Below are 15,391 nucleotides of genomic sequence, written 5' to 3'. Positions count from 1 at the left end.
AAGAAGAACAATAATAGAGAAAAAAAGAGGGAGAAGAGAGTTGTCAAGATGATAAGTGCGAAGAAGAAGTAGTGTTGTCTTTGGTATTGTATACAAAATGATATATATATATATAACACTATACACACACAAACACACACAAGAGATATTTCATGTACTTATTGTATGTATACCACTACAAAAACAGGTGAGCTATTTGGCCATCTTGGGACGGTAATGACGTCTTCTACCTTTTTTTGGGATTATAAGTTTGGAATAGCCACATTGTTCCAAGATGAGTTCCATACACTAATTCTGTTTCAAACACCATTCCAAAGTAGTAATCGTAAATAATTGAAACTCTATTTAGAATACTATATTAGAATTAGAACGTTCTTGAGTCAACTGTTCATATATGTGTTGCAATGGATGTAAATGACAGTTCAAAAATGTATTTTAAAATGAGGTACAATTTGAAACAATTTTGGAACACACTTAATCAATTATAGAAAAACCATTCCAAATTATTAGTTTTATTTAAGAACTTATGTGTTTCTAAAAGTGTTCCAAAACTCAGTACACATTGGAACGATTTTTTGTATCATTTCTTTAGTGTTATTGAAACCGTTCTAAATGAAATACAACGACTATATTTCAACGGTCAGAATATAAATTAACAATTATTTTTTAACGGCTAAAAATATGTGTTTCTGTACCCGTTCCTAAAAGAGCTCCAGAGACCATCCTTAAATATGTCCACAAATTGCTCGTTCAGTTCCCGATTATGATATCTCAACATCTGAGATCCTGATTAATTCCAAATTTAAATGTATAACAATATTTTCCATATGTGAACATATCTAGCGATTGATCTAAAATCAAATAGTCTGATGGACAGTTGCATCATTTTTAACATCATGAATTGTGCATCAGATCTGATATCTCAGCATCCATATAACAAAAATATATGAAACTTGTTGAATGTAGTCTTTTCTAGATTTAATAATATTCAACGGTCTGATTAAAATTTTAACGGTCTTATTACGCGATCCAATACAGCAGTATAAGATGCTATTTACATCTATGTAAGACTAATAATTATATATATATATATACATATATACGTGATCTCTTGAACATTTATGAATTAATTTATAGCATTATACATTTTCAATGCTCTTAATTAATTGTTGGTCTACTTTTTTCTGATCATTAACATGTCTGTGATGATTTTTTCTATATTTTTTATTTTTCTGAAATTTTTGAAAAAATAATTTTGAGACACAATTAGGAACAGTTTGTAATAATTAGGAACGATCTCGTTTCAAAACAAAACGATATCGATTTGTTTTTTTGGGGACGTTCATCGGGAACGGTTAAACTATAGGGACGATTTTTTAAATAATGCTCGTCAACAGAAAAGGTGTCGTTTTTATTACTGGGAACGATGTTAGGAACGATTTTTTTTTTAAAATTGCCCGTTCCAAAGCTCGCTCCAAAAATCAATATATATACAACTTTTAACAGATTTTTTCCTTTCTCCCTCCCTCTTCCTCCCTCACTCTCCTCAGTCGATTGCCTCACCTGGTACTCAGCTTCACCGCCATGCAGAGGTAAGTGGAATCAAACGGCTGTTGTTGTTTTTTTTTTTTTTTTTTAACACCCCACTTTTCTCTTTGATACCCGCTCCCCCCTCCACCATTTTACTATTTCTTTTTCTTTTTTTTACCACACTTTTATTCTATTTTTGCCCCCATTTTGGTATAAAAATAAACCCCTGGTTTTTTTAAACAAAATTTCAGCTAGTTTTCGCAAAAAAATTCGGCTGTTTTTTTATATTAAATTTTGGTTTTTTGAAAAAAAATTCTGAATTTTTAATTTTTTTTGAAAAATTTAATTTCGTCTAAATAAATTTCTGAAAATATTTTTTTTAATTTTTTGTAATTTCCTAATTTTCTATAATATTTTAATTTTTCTAATTTTCTGTAAATTTTTTATAATTTTTAAATATTTTCTGTAAATTTTTGGTAATTTTTAACATTTTCTATATATCTTTTTTAATTTTTGAAAAATTGGAAGAATTTTTTTTTTAATTTTAAAAGTTTTCTATCATTTTTTTTTATTTTTAAAAATTTCTGCAATTTATGTACAATTTAAATGAGTAATTTATGCAATTTATGTTATTTATTGTAATTTATGCAATTTATGTATAATTTATTGAGTGATTTATACAATTTATTTTTAATTTATTGTGTAATTCATGGAATTTATGTAAAAAAAATTGATCAATTTCACCAATATTAATTTTACATAATAAATATAAATAATCACAGAAACTGGAACAATATTAATAAATTTTTTAATAATAATCACATTAATAAAGTTTTTTTGATCAATTTCCACAAGATTAATATTTTTACATAATATATATAAATAATAAAAAGAATTGGGATAATATTTTAATTAATAAATTTTTACATAATAATCACATTAATAAAAAAATTTTGATCAATTTTACCAATATTAATATTTTTACATAATAAATATAAATAATCGCAAAAATTGGAACAATATTTTCATTAATAAACTTTTACATAATAATCACATTAGTAAATTTTTTTTGACCAATTTTTTCAATATTAATATTTTTACATAATAAATGTAAATAATCACAAAACTTGGAACAATATTCCAATTAATAGATGTTTACATAATAATGTCAATAATAAAAAATCTTAGACCAATTTGCTCAATACTAATATTTTTACATAATAATCACAAAAATTAGTATATTTTTTTTATTTTCATATTAATGTCAATAATCAGAAAATTTAGACTAGTACTTCTCAATAATTTGTTTGAATAATGTCTACTAGTATGCTGCTGGTACAGCATGGTCGACGGCGTGGTTGTAGTTGTGGCTTGCCATTTCCACCAGTATCGTCAGATGCTTTCCAGGTTGGGGAAGCAGTTCTTCAACCTCCCACACCACCTGATACGATCGCACCGTTCCCCGCCTCGTAGACTCCACATAATGCTGGAACATCTGCAGTTGCACAGGTCACTGATGACACGTTACAACAGCTTGCCACCACAGCGGGTGTTCCACTACCACCATCAGGCCCCCCACCATGATCGCGTGGTAAATTTGTTTACCTATTTTTTTTTAATATTAATTATTTTAACTTGAAAATGTGTAATATAACATGTTCTTTAAGGACCGACTGCTGGTTCCACGAGTACATCAATGCAGGTGCGAGGACATTTGCCCCACCCATGGCCGTGTCTGAGGCACGTGCCATCAGAGCACCAACATTTATGGGTCGAGAGCATGAAGATAATAAAATTTAAATTAATTTAATTTTACGTAATAATCTAATTATGTAGTAAATTTTACAAATATTTTGTTTTTTTTTTTTCTGCAGATGACCTACTGGTGCAACTATAACGGTGAATCCATGTTTCGGGTCTTCCACATATGCGCTGGCAAGTACATTCGAAAGACCTTTTTTGTGGCCGGATCCAGCCTGGTCAGGCCACTCTCGCTGCCCAACGAGGTGTGGGGAGAGCCACAGACATACTGGGCTAGTGAGAACTTCCAGCAGGAGTTCTCGAAGAATAAGGTCAATCGGACGGCAACCTACACTGCATCCTCGATTGTGTACCGGGGGGAGGGGGTCTTCTTTTCGGCATGCACAAGAAGAAGTTGGTAAGTAAATACGATGATTTATCTTTATTTTTTAAAATCGATACTAACTATTTTTTCTTCTACAGGAGAAAGAGCTCGATCGGCTACCCAAGCAAATGGAATTATTTGAGTGACGCTACAAGAAAAAAGAGGTTGGCGGCTGGAGTGGGCCAAGGGCGCTGGGGATGGCGGTAAGTACCTAAATTATTATTATTATATTTTTTAATAATTAAATTCTTCATTAAAAATACTAACAAATTTGTTTGTTTTGCAAGAGACGTTTCAGAAGATGAAGGAGGATCGTCAGCCTCAGCCCATGGTCGAGGACCACGATGTCCTTGTCGAATCGGAGGCTTCGATGGCAATGACGGAGCAATAGATCTAGCTGGCTGTAGTAGGGGGCAAGAACAAGGGCTAGGGATTTTGCCTTGATTTTGAGGTCCACATCTCCAACTGCACATTCACATCACCATCGCCACCCCAACTGACACCACCACTGCCACCGCTAATCTCGGCCATGGAAAATCGTATCAGTCGCCTCAAGCTCATGATGGCCATAATGAGGGAGATGCGGGCCTCCTCCTCAACCGCAACACTACCTCCAGCCCCTCCCCTCGAATGAGGACGACATGGACGTCACTAACGAGGAGGAGTTAGATTAGATTTTTACATTATTATAATTAAATAATTTTTGTATTAATATACTTTTTTTAATTATTCATGTTTTATAATATTTATTAATTTTTATTATTTTATATTTATTCAATTAATTAAATTTATCCAATTGACACTTAATTCAAAAGCACCAGTCACCATGTGTGGCCGTCTAGTAATGACTTATGTCATATTAGAGAATAGATGAAAATGGCGTGAACTTTAAGGCTACCGAGTGTCATGCGGGTACTGTCCTTTCGTCAGCCATCTCCCGGTCTTAGCTAGGGCATGGAATTGGTCATCGATTCCCATCCTAGACTAGACATTTATACTTAATATTCTGATTATGTTTCTCCACTTGATCAACATAAAAGAACACGTTCTTATTTGATCACCCCCCGTGGCCATAGACTCCCAGAGCACAATATACATCAGAACGCATAGGAGATCGCTATCAACATCTCGATAAGCGACGGATCCTCTCTTGGAATCGATCTTCATACACGTTCTAACTGCACTGGAACAAGACTTATAATAACCAAATCAGAACATGGTCATCTTTTACTAGGCCCTAGATACAGTCGTCCCATATTGACTGTATGGATCCTTAAGTTTGTGGACTAAATCTATTATTGGAGTTGAGGAGTTCAAGTTATACCGACCAAACCTTAAGGGCTTCCATATGACGACTTCGCGCAAGTCAGTTCAGTCGGCTTGACAACCTTATATAGACGTCATACGTCTGTCGTCTATGAAACACGACACCCATCTTATGGACGCAATAGTTAGTGCAAGTCTCAATAGAACCCTCGACGCCCATTCTTAGGGCTCTCGACTTGGAATATTTCAGATTCAACCCCTGAAAGTTGGTTTCATGGTTGCCATCAAATACGCAACCAACTTCATTGGTTGATTAGTGATCTGTGGGCTTTGTTGCAATGTATGAAAATTACAAAAATAAGAACAACAAAGTAAGGTCAAATGAATACTTACTCTTATTAATTTAATTTAATATTATAAAATAAAAATATTTAAATAGATTACAAAATAGCTAATTTAATTAACTTGTTTATCACCTATTTTAAAAAAATAATAGTTGTACTTGCAGGTGCAGTGGACAATTATGAGTTGTGGGCATCCAAATTAAGGTATATATATATATATATATAGGTATAACTACCAACAAATCTGCCTTAATTATTAGGAAAGAAACATGGGACACTACTACTACTACTACTAGAACATTAAAACATGGTTATATATATATATATATATAATGTCACACACTTGCTAATTATACGTACTATAATAACGAACCACTTAATTTTCCACCATTCATTCAACTCTTCTACGTACCATATATATATATATATATATTTAGGGTTGAATGCAATTTAATCTTATATAATATGTAAAATGAGCAAATACTTCCCTATAAAAAAAGAATTAGTAAATTATCTCTCTGTGTTTCAAAAAATGAAGCAAATTACCCCTTCTATGATTTTAGATATGGGGTAATTTACTTCTTTTTTCAAAATACAGGAAGTAATTTGTTATTTTATTTGTCACAAAAATATTTTTTTACTCAATTTTCAAATCACAATGGGGGAAATTGCATTTTCCCCCATATATATATATATATATATATATATAGATATATGCCTAACTCCTACTCCAGTCTCCAATTATTTCACAACTACGTCATCTTTTTTGTTTGAAAAATAAAGAATATTGAGCCATAATTGATAATACAATTGAGAGAATGTGACAGTTGAAGGAAGCAACCAGATTTATTTTTTTTTTTTCCTGTGTTTGGTCCTCATACCCTACAAACAAATAAAAAGAAAATCAAAGGAGTATGGGCTGATTGTTGTAGAATGGAGTGATGAACAACTGTTGGAGTATTAGGGCATTGGGGGAGAGGACCCTTCCCTCCCTCCCTCCTACCTTTTTCCTGTTTTTGTTTCTTTTCTCCTCGTTTATTCAAATTCTTCGTTGTGGAACCCTTTTTCCTTTCCACCATATATATCTACTTCTACTTAATTTCACCGACGCACACTTGACACCCCCCCTCCACACACATATATATCTATATGCTAAATTGTATCCGTCTCCTCTAAAATTTGATATAATTACAAATGCAATTTTATTGTTTGAAAAATTATAAAATTCTCGTAATTTTTGATAAAATTATGTAATCCCTGAACGAATGTATGAAATTGTCAACTTTGCCCTTACAATATTATTTTACTTTTTAAAAAAATCAGACGAGGTGGATGAAAAAATTAAAAAAAAAACTATTCACTTAACCCATAAAAAAAATGAAAAATATATAGACTAATAATTTTTAATTTACAAGGGTATTTTTATCAGTTAATCACAAAAAATTGATGAAAATCGACCGATTAGGCTAATTGTGAAATAATCGTTAAAATCAAGAGGGTAGTGGTAATTTTTCAAACATGAGAGATATTCGTAATTATGTCAAACCTCAAAAGAAATTCACCCTATAAATGTATATAGAAATGCTAAAATTATGAGGAATATATATAATTTTTAAATTGAACATATCTATTATCTATTTTCTATTATTATTTATATTTGACCTCAATTGTTCAATTGCAACTAAAATTCTAAAATTATTTAATTATCTACAAAAAGTCTAATTGGTTGGTTTAATTTTAGAAAGAATTAATTTGTTGAAAAAATATCAGTTAACAAAGAAAATTCATAAAATTATTTTGCATGAAAATCTAATTGATTGATTTAATTTTTCCAAATATTCTGATAAAAAATTCAACTATCAAACTAAATTTATATAAATTTTATAATTATTTTTAATTGTAGATAATTACATCTCCAATCGTCCAAGAAGTTAAAGAACCATGAAGCTCACATTGATCTAGAATGTTAATTCAAAATATTTGATAAATGTTTTTAAATTTAGACATTTAATAAGTGAGTAGTTATTCTTGATGTTTGAGGTTTAATTTCTAAACTATTTTTTAATATAATTTTGTATTTATTGTTGAAGTTTTCATTCAAATCTCAAACTCCATAGCTAATAAATTAGAGAAGATCACTCGTCTTGATATGTACATTTTTTTTTAAAAAAAAAATTATTAAGTATTTCATAAGAATGTTTGTTTTTATTATAGATAATTACATGTCCATTTATGCAATAAAATAATTGATCTGAAACACTAATTAATTGTTTTTTTTCCTTTATCAGTTATTGTAATTTATGAGTTTATGAAATATGTATATAGAAATTTGATGTGGATCCTCCACTAACTTTGATTTTTAATTATTTCGTTCAATATTATGTTAATTAATATATTTGCTTAACATTTGATTTTTATATTAATTAAAAAATTATTTTTCTTTTGAGAGGATATTAATTAAACATTTGTATTGATAACTTCCTATCTAGGTATTAATTATTTCGTTATAATAAGTTATTTGATAAGTTTCCTAAAATTCACATTTTTTCCTTTTTCTCTTTAAAAATAATTCGTGAAAAGTTAGCATATTGTAACTTGAAGATTGAAAATTATGTTGTAAAATAAGATTATATAATAAAAAAAAATATAATATTGACTACACAGTAGTATAAAACTATTATTTTATGTTACATCCAACAAATAGTAAAGTCAATAAGACATAACAATTAATCAAATTTAATTTTATTGGAGTATCTCTTCATTCCTATTTTGATGATTTCAAATTTTTGTAAATTCAATTGATAAATGTTTTTAAATTTAGACATTTAATAAATGAGTAGTTATTCTTGATGTTTGAGGTTTAATTTCTAAACTATTTTTTAATATAATTTTGTATTTATTGTTGAAGTTTTCATTCAAATCTCAAACTCCACAGCTAATAAATTAGAGAAGATCACTCGTCTTGATATGTACATTTAAAGAAAAAATTATATTATATTATATATTTATTCCATTAAAAAAATATAAGTAATTTTTAGGTAGATGAGAGGGAAATACAAAATTAAAAGATTGGAATGCGGTTAATGGTATGAAAGCATAAATGAATTAATTATATATATGAGATATGATGTTTTCTAAGCATGTCATCAATTATTGATTCACTTGATTGATGCTACATATGTATTATGTACAACACTAGTCAACAACAAACCCCAATTATTGATTCATTTTCAATCATAACTAATTAATTCCCCTATCAATAATATATATATGAAGGTCATTTTGGATATTTGTTTGGGGCAAATTAATGAAGGTCATCATGTATATAGCATGAGAATCCAAAATGAAACGAATTTGTAAGCTCAAAAATAATTGGTAAGATAATCAAATGAGGTGTGTGTGTGGATGAAAGATGACATTCAGCCAAAAAGTCAACCTTCTTGACTCATGACATAAACTTGTTAGTTTGAAACTCCTCATTCACCCATCCCATAATTCCCATTCCCACCAAAAATAACAAGAATATAATTAAAACACATATATAATACTCTCTCTCTCTCTCTCTCTATATATATATATATTGCTACCTTTCTTCAGAAAAACAAACAACCAAAAGCATAGATGGTTGTGGGTTTGAGAATGGAGGAGAAAATAAGAGATGACTTTCAACTCCCCATAATAGACCTTCTCTCATCAAAATCAAACCGCTCAGCAACCTCAAAACAGATTGTCAAAGCTTGTGAAGAATACGGTTTCTTCAAAGTGATCAACCATGGCGTCCCACACCACATTATTACCCAGATGGAAGAAGAAGCCCACAAGTTTTTCTCCAAACCCCTGTCCGAGAAGCAGCGGGCGGGGCCCGCCAACCCATATGGTTATGGATGCAAGAACATAGGGTTGAAGGGTGACATGGGAGAAGTCGAATATCTTCTTCTCCAGACAAACCCTCATTTCATCACTTCTCTACTCCACAACTCTAATAAATATATTTCTCAAGATTCAAACAACTTCAGGTACACGCACACACACTCCTCATCATCACTCATTAATATATATTCTCCACCTCTATCCATCCTCATCACCCACCTCTACGCACGTTGCAACACATATCATCATATCTATTACAATAATCTGATTAAATGTGCATATGATATGATAGAGTACGTACATAAATTAATAATATAAGATGCAAATCAGGTTTTAGTATTTATGTACATATATATATATATATATGTTTGTAGCTAGCTTGGTCCAGATGGTCTTGCTTCTCTCTCTCTCTTCTCAATTAGTTATTGAAAGGATCATGAGGAATTTTGTTGGGAGGTATACAAATTAAGGTTTTGATATGTATCATCAATAATTTGTATGTAGAGCGTTGGACAAACTGGTGTATACAATATGGGGACCCAAGCTATAAGGATATATAGGGCAGCCATGTGTTTTTCCAACTACGTACTCTTTTAAATTAAGGGCGCCCACTTTCTTATATATATGGTACTAAAATTTGGTTGCAGGGTGGATATATATTTATATTTATATACATATATATATAGATATAGATATGTTATATATGGTTGGTATGTATGTAGAAGGGGGACATATACAGATACATTAGATAGATCATAGTGAAATTGTTGGACAGACAATGGCTGCAGGGGTAGGAAGATTTGTTTCAGGAATCCACATCTGCACTCCTACCTCCTTGTATTTTTCATTGAAGTTCCACTACCACATTTTGATATATCAATTGTTTCCCGTTTCGATCCTCCACATATATATCCTTAATTGTCAATTTCAACCTAGGTAGGCGAGGATGGATGGCTAGATGGACGATCACGTTGGGGGTGTTTTTTCTATTAATATTTCAAAAAATATTACAACATTATAGTTCAAAGTTTTTCTCAAACTCCAACTTGGATCAGCTTAATTGTGTACTTGTTACCCACTTGGAAGAAAAGTAGGGAACCAAATTTGGTGGAGACTATGTGGACAGAAAAATTGATTTTGGTTCGATTTAAAAGGATAATGAAAAAGTGGATTAGGATAATAGGATACACTGGGAAAGAGGAAAGTGGTGTAGGTGTGTGAGTAGCCGGTACGGTGTATGAGAGTGGGAAGGTACTTAATCCAAGTGAGAATTGAGAGAAAGATGGATGGATAGATATGATGATGCAGTGGGACTGTGGGTGTGGGAGTGGCAGTGGCAGTGGCAGTGGGTGGCGTACTCTTTTTAACAATTAGAAGAAGAAGAAGAAGAAGAAGAAGAAGAAGATGAGAGAGAGAGAGAGAGAGAGAGAGAGAGAGAGAGAGAGAGAGAGAGAGAGAGTGGAGGAGCAATCAAATCAGAAAAAACTTGCCAGATGTGGGGGATAACCTATGTCACCATTTTTTACCAAAACAAGCACATTGCACACTGCACTCTCCCTCCCATCTCTCAAATCTACTTCCATTTCCCAAAGTTGACTATCATCAGCATTAAATCCAGACCATCAGTTGACTAGCAATGAAATGGAGTGTGTGTGTATATATATATCTATATATCGATGTCTGAGATTAAAAATCAAAATAAAAAAGATGGGTGTTGATTGATGGGAATTGGCATGGCAGGTGTGCAGTGATTGGTTATGTGGAAGCAGTTAGGGAGCTGGCATGTGAAGTACTGGATTTGATTGGAGAAGGGTTGGGTGGGGCATACCCACCCTCCTCCCACTTCACAGGGCTAATCAGGGACGTTGAGAGCGACTGTGTGCTGAGGCTAAATCACTACCCACCCTGCGATGATGTTAGGATTGGGTTTGGGGAGCACACAGACCCTCAGATGCTGACGCTGCTGAGATCCAACGGGGTAGAGGGACTTGAAATATCGTTGGAGGAAGGGGTGTGGGTCCCAGTGAAGCCACACCCAGAGTCAGCCTTCTGTGTCAACGTGGGTGACGTGTTGAAGGTCAGTGAAAGATGGTAGTACCCTTTTGTTTCTTTGTTTTAAATTAAACAATGGGGTTGGGGTTGGGGTTGGGGTTGAGTGAGGGATATGCTGAAACTGAAACTGAAAAGTAATGTCCACCCATTGAATTCAAACATCAAAAAGAGAGTGATGAGCACACACACACTACTCCCCATTTAATTCTGAATTTGTGATGTGATCAGGTAATGACTAATGAGAGGTTTGTGAGCGTAAAACACAGAGTGGTGATGAAGTCGTACAAGGCGAGAAGGTCAATGGCATACTTTGCAGCTCCACCATTGGATGCCACAATAACATGCAACTCCCACTCCCACAATAATCCAAATCCAAATCCAATATATAGAAGCTTTACTTGGGGAGAGTACAAGAAGGCTACATATAGTTGTAGATTAGGGGATGTTACAGCCCGTCTTAATCATTTCAAAATGCCTCTATCCCCTCTCCCTCTCCCAGAGGATTAGCTAGTTGCAGTAGTAGTAGTAGTAGTGATGCAGATTTTGTGTACGATGTAGCTGTAGCAGTATGATCCTATTCCCTATTGTTCTCTATTGCTTTTTCATTTTCATGTATGTTTTACTACTAAACTTATCTAACTTATGATCATTACATCACCCTCCTCTCTTTCACATCTTCATTTATTCCAGCAAAACCATCATTTCATTTCATATCTGAGAATCAGAAAACAAGTGTGTGTCAGGTGGAACAACAGACCACCCTTCCAACCCACAACACTACATACCTCATCTTTTCTACATTTTCTTTTATAATGCATTATTATTCAACAAAATTAAATAATCATTTTAATTTCACTAATGCCTAAATTTAAAACAAAAGGGCCGGGTCGTGGGTTCATTTCGACTTCTACAAACAATTACACTTATTTACTCTACTCCCTCCTCCAATTTAATTACATATAACTACACTCCCTTCATTTTAAACTTGGTGTAATTATACCTAAACCTTTGTAGTTTAAAAAATTACATCTAACACCCTTTTAGATTTGTTTCATTTTAACAAATAAGTCCATTGATTGAAAAAAAAATTGAATTGATTGATATTAACAAAAAAAACTGAATAAAAATTTATATTTACACTCGATTAACTGATTACTGACTTATTGTAGGTGAAATATTTTTTTTTTCAAACTAAAACTACTTTTATAATGGTAAAGATATATATCTTTTTATATGTATTAATACGTGAAGACGTGTGAGGGTGATTTGATACAAAAAAATTTATTTAACCTGCAATAAATTAAGTAATAAATTAATCGACAATTAATATAAATTTTCTTATAATTTTTTGTTAATATCTACAAATTTAATAAATTTTAACTAACACAAGTACTAACTTGTTAGAGGGAAGTAATTAATGATACCTAGCTGCCACCATATTCCACGACTTATTCACAATAACTATATCTTCTCTTTCACCCCTGCTTAATTTTAATTAGTTTATATTAAAAAAATTAATTATTTATAAAATCTCATGTCAAGTCAAGTCAACAGATTAATTAGGGTGCTAATTCTGATTACATTACCCCTATTACTAATATAATCTTGTTCTGGAATGTCAAAATGAAGTTCCTAAGACGACTAGCGTGTCCATTAATTAATAATTAGATTCGTGATTAGAAACAAAATCTAGATTTTCTTAGCCGTTGAACCATCCACTAATTAAGTAAAACTGTTGACTCTATTACTGTGTAATTAAACCCCATTATCAATGTTGATTATGATGATGAGCCTTTGACCTTCAGTTTTTAAGAGTTTGAAATGCAGACACGATCTGTTTGGGCTGGATCCGCAAATTGACCCCCTCTTTCTCTCTTTTTCTTTTTCAAAAAAAAAAAAAATAAAGAATTGAAGAGAAATGTTTGACTAAATAAGTTGTGGTACTAGATTTTGAATCAAACAAGACTGATTTCTTAATTGAGAAGTCAATCCATGTTTAAATTAATTATAATGCAACTTCCCAAATTATTTAGCTAATTTAGCATATGTAGTTCAAACCCTCCTAAACTAATTAAGGAGGATTGGGCATCTTACCACTAAAACCAGCTTCCAAGTTGTCATTGCACACTATATATATGTACGTCTCCACAAATCTTTTTTTTTCTCTTTAAGGAATTTTCATTTAAGTCACATCTTGATCCCTCATTTTCATCAGGAAAAGCAAATGCCTGTTTAGGTAGAAAAAAGATGTAAATTATTATTCAAGATAAGATATGATCGTCAATGAACTATCAACATTCATACCGAAAATGTAATTGATTAGACTCCTTACCACTCTTCATTTATCCTCAAATATGTAATTAATTGATTGGAATAGTCAATTATCTGCAGTATTGATCTTGTATTTTTTTAATACAAAAAACAATTATACAAATTAAATGAATTGTATAATTATATCTTAAAGATTAGAAGTGATATATGCAATGATTTCATAAATTATTTTATATAGTATTTGAAGCTTCTCTTGAAATTTTGTAATAAATATAAATACATTATCGTTATTTGAAAAAAATACAAATATCTTTTAAAATGAATGATTAATTATTTAATAAATATTTTGTATAATAGACTGTCAAGAAAAAATGTATATTAGATGATTGAAAGGGTTGGCATTAGGAATAGGAGCAAGTCTGCATGTATTTGATTGACAGTAACCATCCACTTTTGAGATGCAGATGTCACGTGTTACTGTTCAAAAGTCTCAAGGGCTGCTGAAATTCAGACTCCATTTCTACTCTATCCCTACCATAAATCAGGACTTGGAAACAATTTAAATGTCGCAAGTAAGAAAAATCAACCGGACATGTACACAAGTGGTGGAAATGGAATCCAGTTGCACATTCATTGTGTTGATGGATACACACATCATACATTGCCCTTCCTTACGTGTATGTATACGTTTTGTACATGTCATCATTAATCAGGTGCCTATTCTTATCACATTTTTTACTTGACATCATTTCAACATTAATTACTCCTACTTCACTTTTTCATTTTATATATCCTCATACCCCTTTTTCTTAATTCTTCAATTTTTTGCATCCATATTTTTATTTACCTCATAATTTTGATTCATGTTATGCACGATTATATATTTTTTATAACACATCGCGTTATAAAAATATCCTTTACATGAGTAACATTAGTACCAGATTGGACTTCATTAGCACAACTCTTTTAATTGAATAATGTAAAGGTATTCAATCGTGATACGTATTTTGTTACAATACAAATTTCAAATGAAACTTTGAATCGAATATATCACTTATGAGATATTAATGGGTTATGATCTAAGGCAAACTCAATTTAGTTGGGGCAAGTTATAAAAGTTGGAAATTGATGTTGTAGACTCGACTAATATTAAGTTGTAATATAAATAATTGAAAATAAGTTTGTCCAAAATGGATGGTATTGGTATAGCTTAGCGAGTAATTTAAATTGGAAGAGGATATATATATATATATAGGAAATGAAGAAATAGGGGGGGAGGGAGAATTTAACATTAGAAGCTTTCTGAATTTCAAGAGTTGCGGCTTTGAGTGCTTCCGTCTAGGAACCCCAAACTCCAAACATATTTTCCTTTTTCGTATTAATAATTAAATAGGTGTACACGTGGACGCTCCTCAACACCTCTTTCTTTGGGGCCACTTCTGCTGGTTTCTCTCAAAAAGGCACGCGGCCTACAAAGATTCCCGCCGCCACCTCCTCTTTTGTCTTCCCCTTTCTCTCTCTATATATATTTCTCTATGTATCTACAATATGATTATATATCTATCTTCTTTTATTTCTATTGGTCTTCAACCATTTCACCACGTTTTTTAATCTTATCCCCATACCATTATATACGCCGTCTAATTTAATCTCTATAATATACAATGATTCATAAGAATTAACTTTTGTGTATTTTAATTTGTTGTACGATTTTATTATTATTATTTAAAATTTCAATTATAATTAAAAACCTCTTAACAATGAGTTATCTTTTAATAAATTCCGTTGATTTTAGAGTAGAATTTTATAGTCGATCCGATTCATCAAATCAAAGCATTTTCACTTAAATTTCTGTTCATTAAAAGATTATTTGGCAACCCTGGAATTTGTACTAGATTGTTCATTAAATGGGGGGGGGGGGGGGGAATAGACT

General features: G+C 31.7%; 1 protein-coding gene across 1 annotated transcript; it reads left to right on the top strand.

The window, feature by feature from the left end:
* The first annotated feature begins 8,880 nt into the window (after positions 1-8,880).
* Positions 8,881-11,844, top strand: LOC105178859 (gibberellin 2-beta-dioxygenase 4). The gene is made up of 3 exons (XM_011102417.2): positions 8,881-9,281; positions 10,876-11,212; positions 11,416-11,844. Exons 1-3 carry the CDS (start codon positions 8,887-8,889, stop codon positions 11,692-11,694), a joined length of 1,011 nt encoding a protein of 336 aa, XP_011100719.1. The 5' UTR covers positions 8,881-8,886; the 3' UTR covers positions 11,695-11,844.
* The last annotated feature ends 3,547 nt before the right edge of the window (positions 11,845-15,391 follow it).

The sequence above is a fragment of the Sesamum indicum genome, unplaced genomic scaffold (assembly GCF_000512975.1).
Source record: "Sesamum indicum cultivar Zhongzhi No. 13 unplaced genomic scaffold, S_indicum_v1.0 scaffold00109, whole genome shotgun sequence".
In the NCBI taxonomy this organism is placed as follows: domain Eukaryota; kingdom Viridiplantae; phylum Streptophyta; class Magnoliopsida; order Lamiales; family Pedaliaceae; genus Sesamum; species Sesamum indicum.
This window is presented reverse-complemented; position numbering and strand designations above follow the sequence as displayed.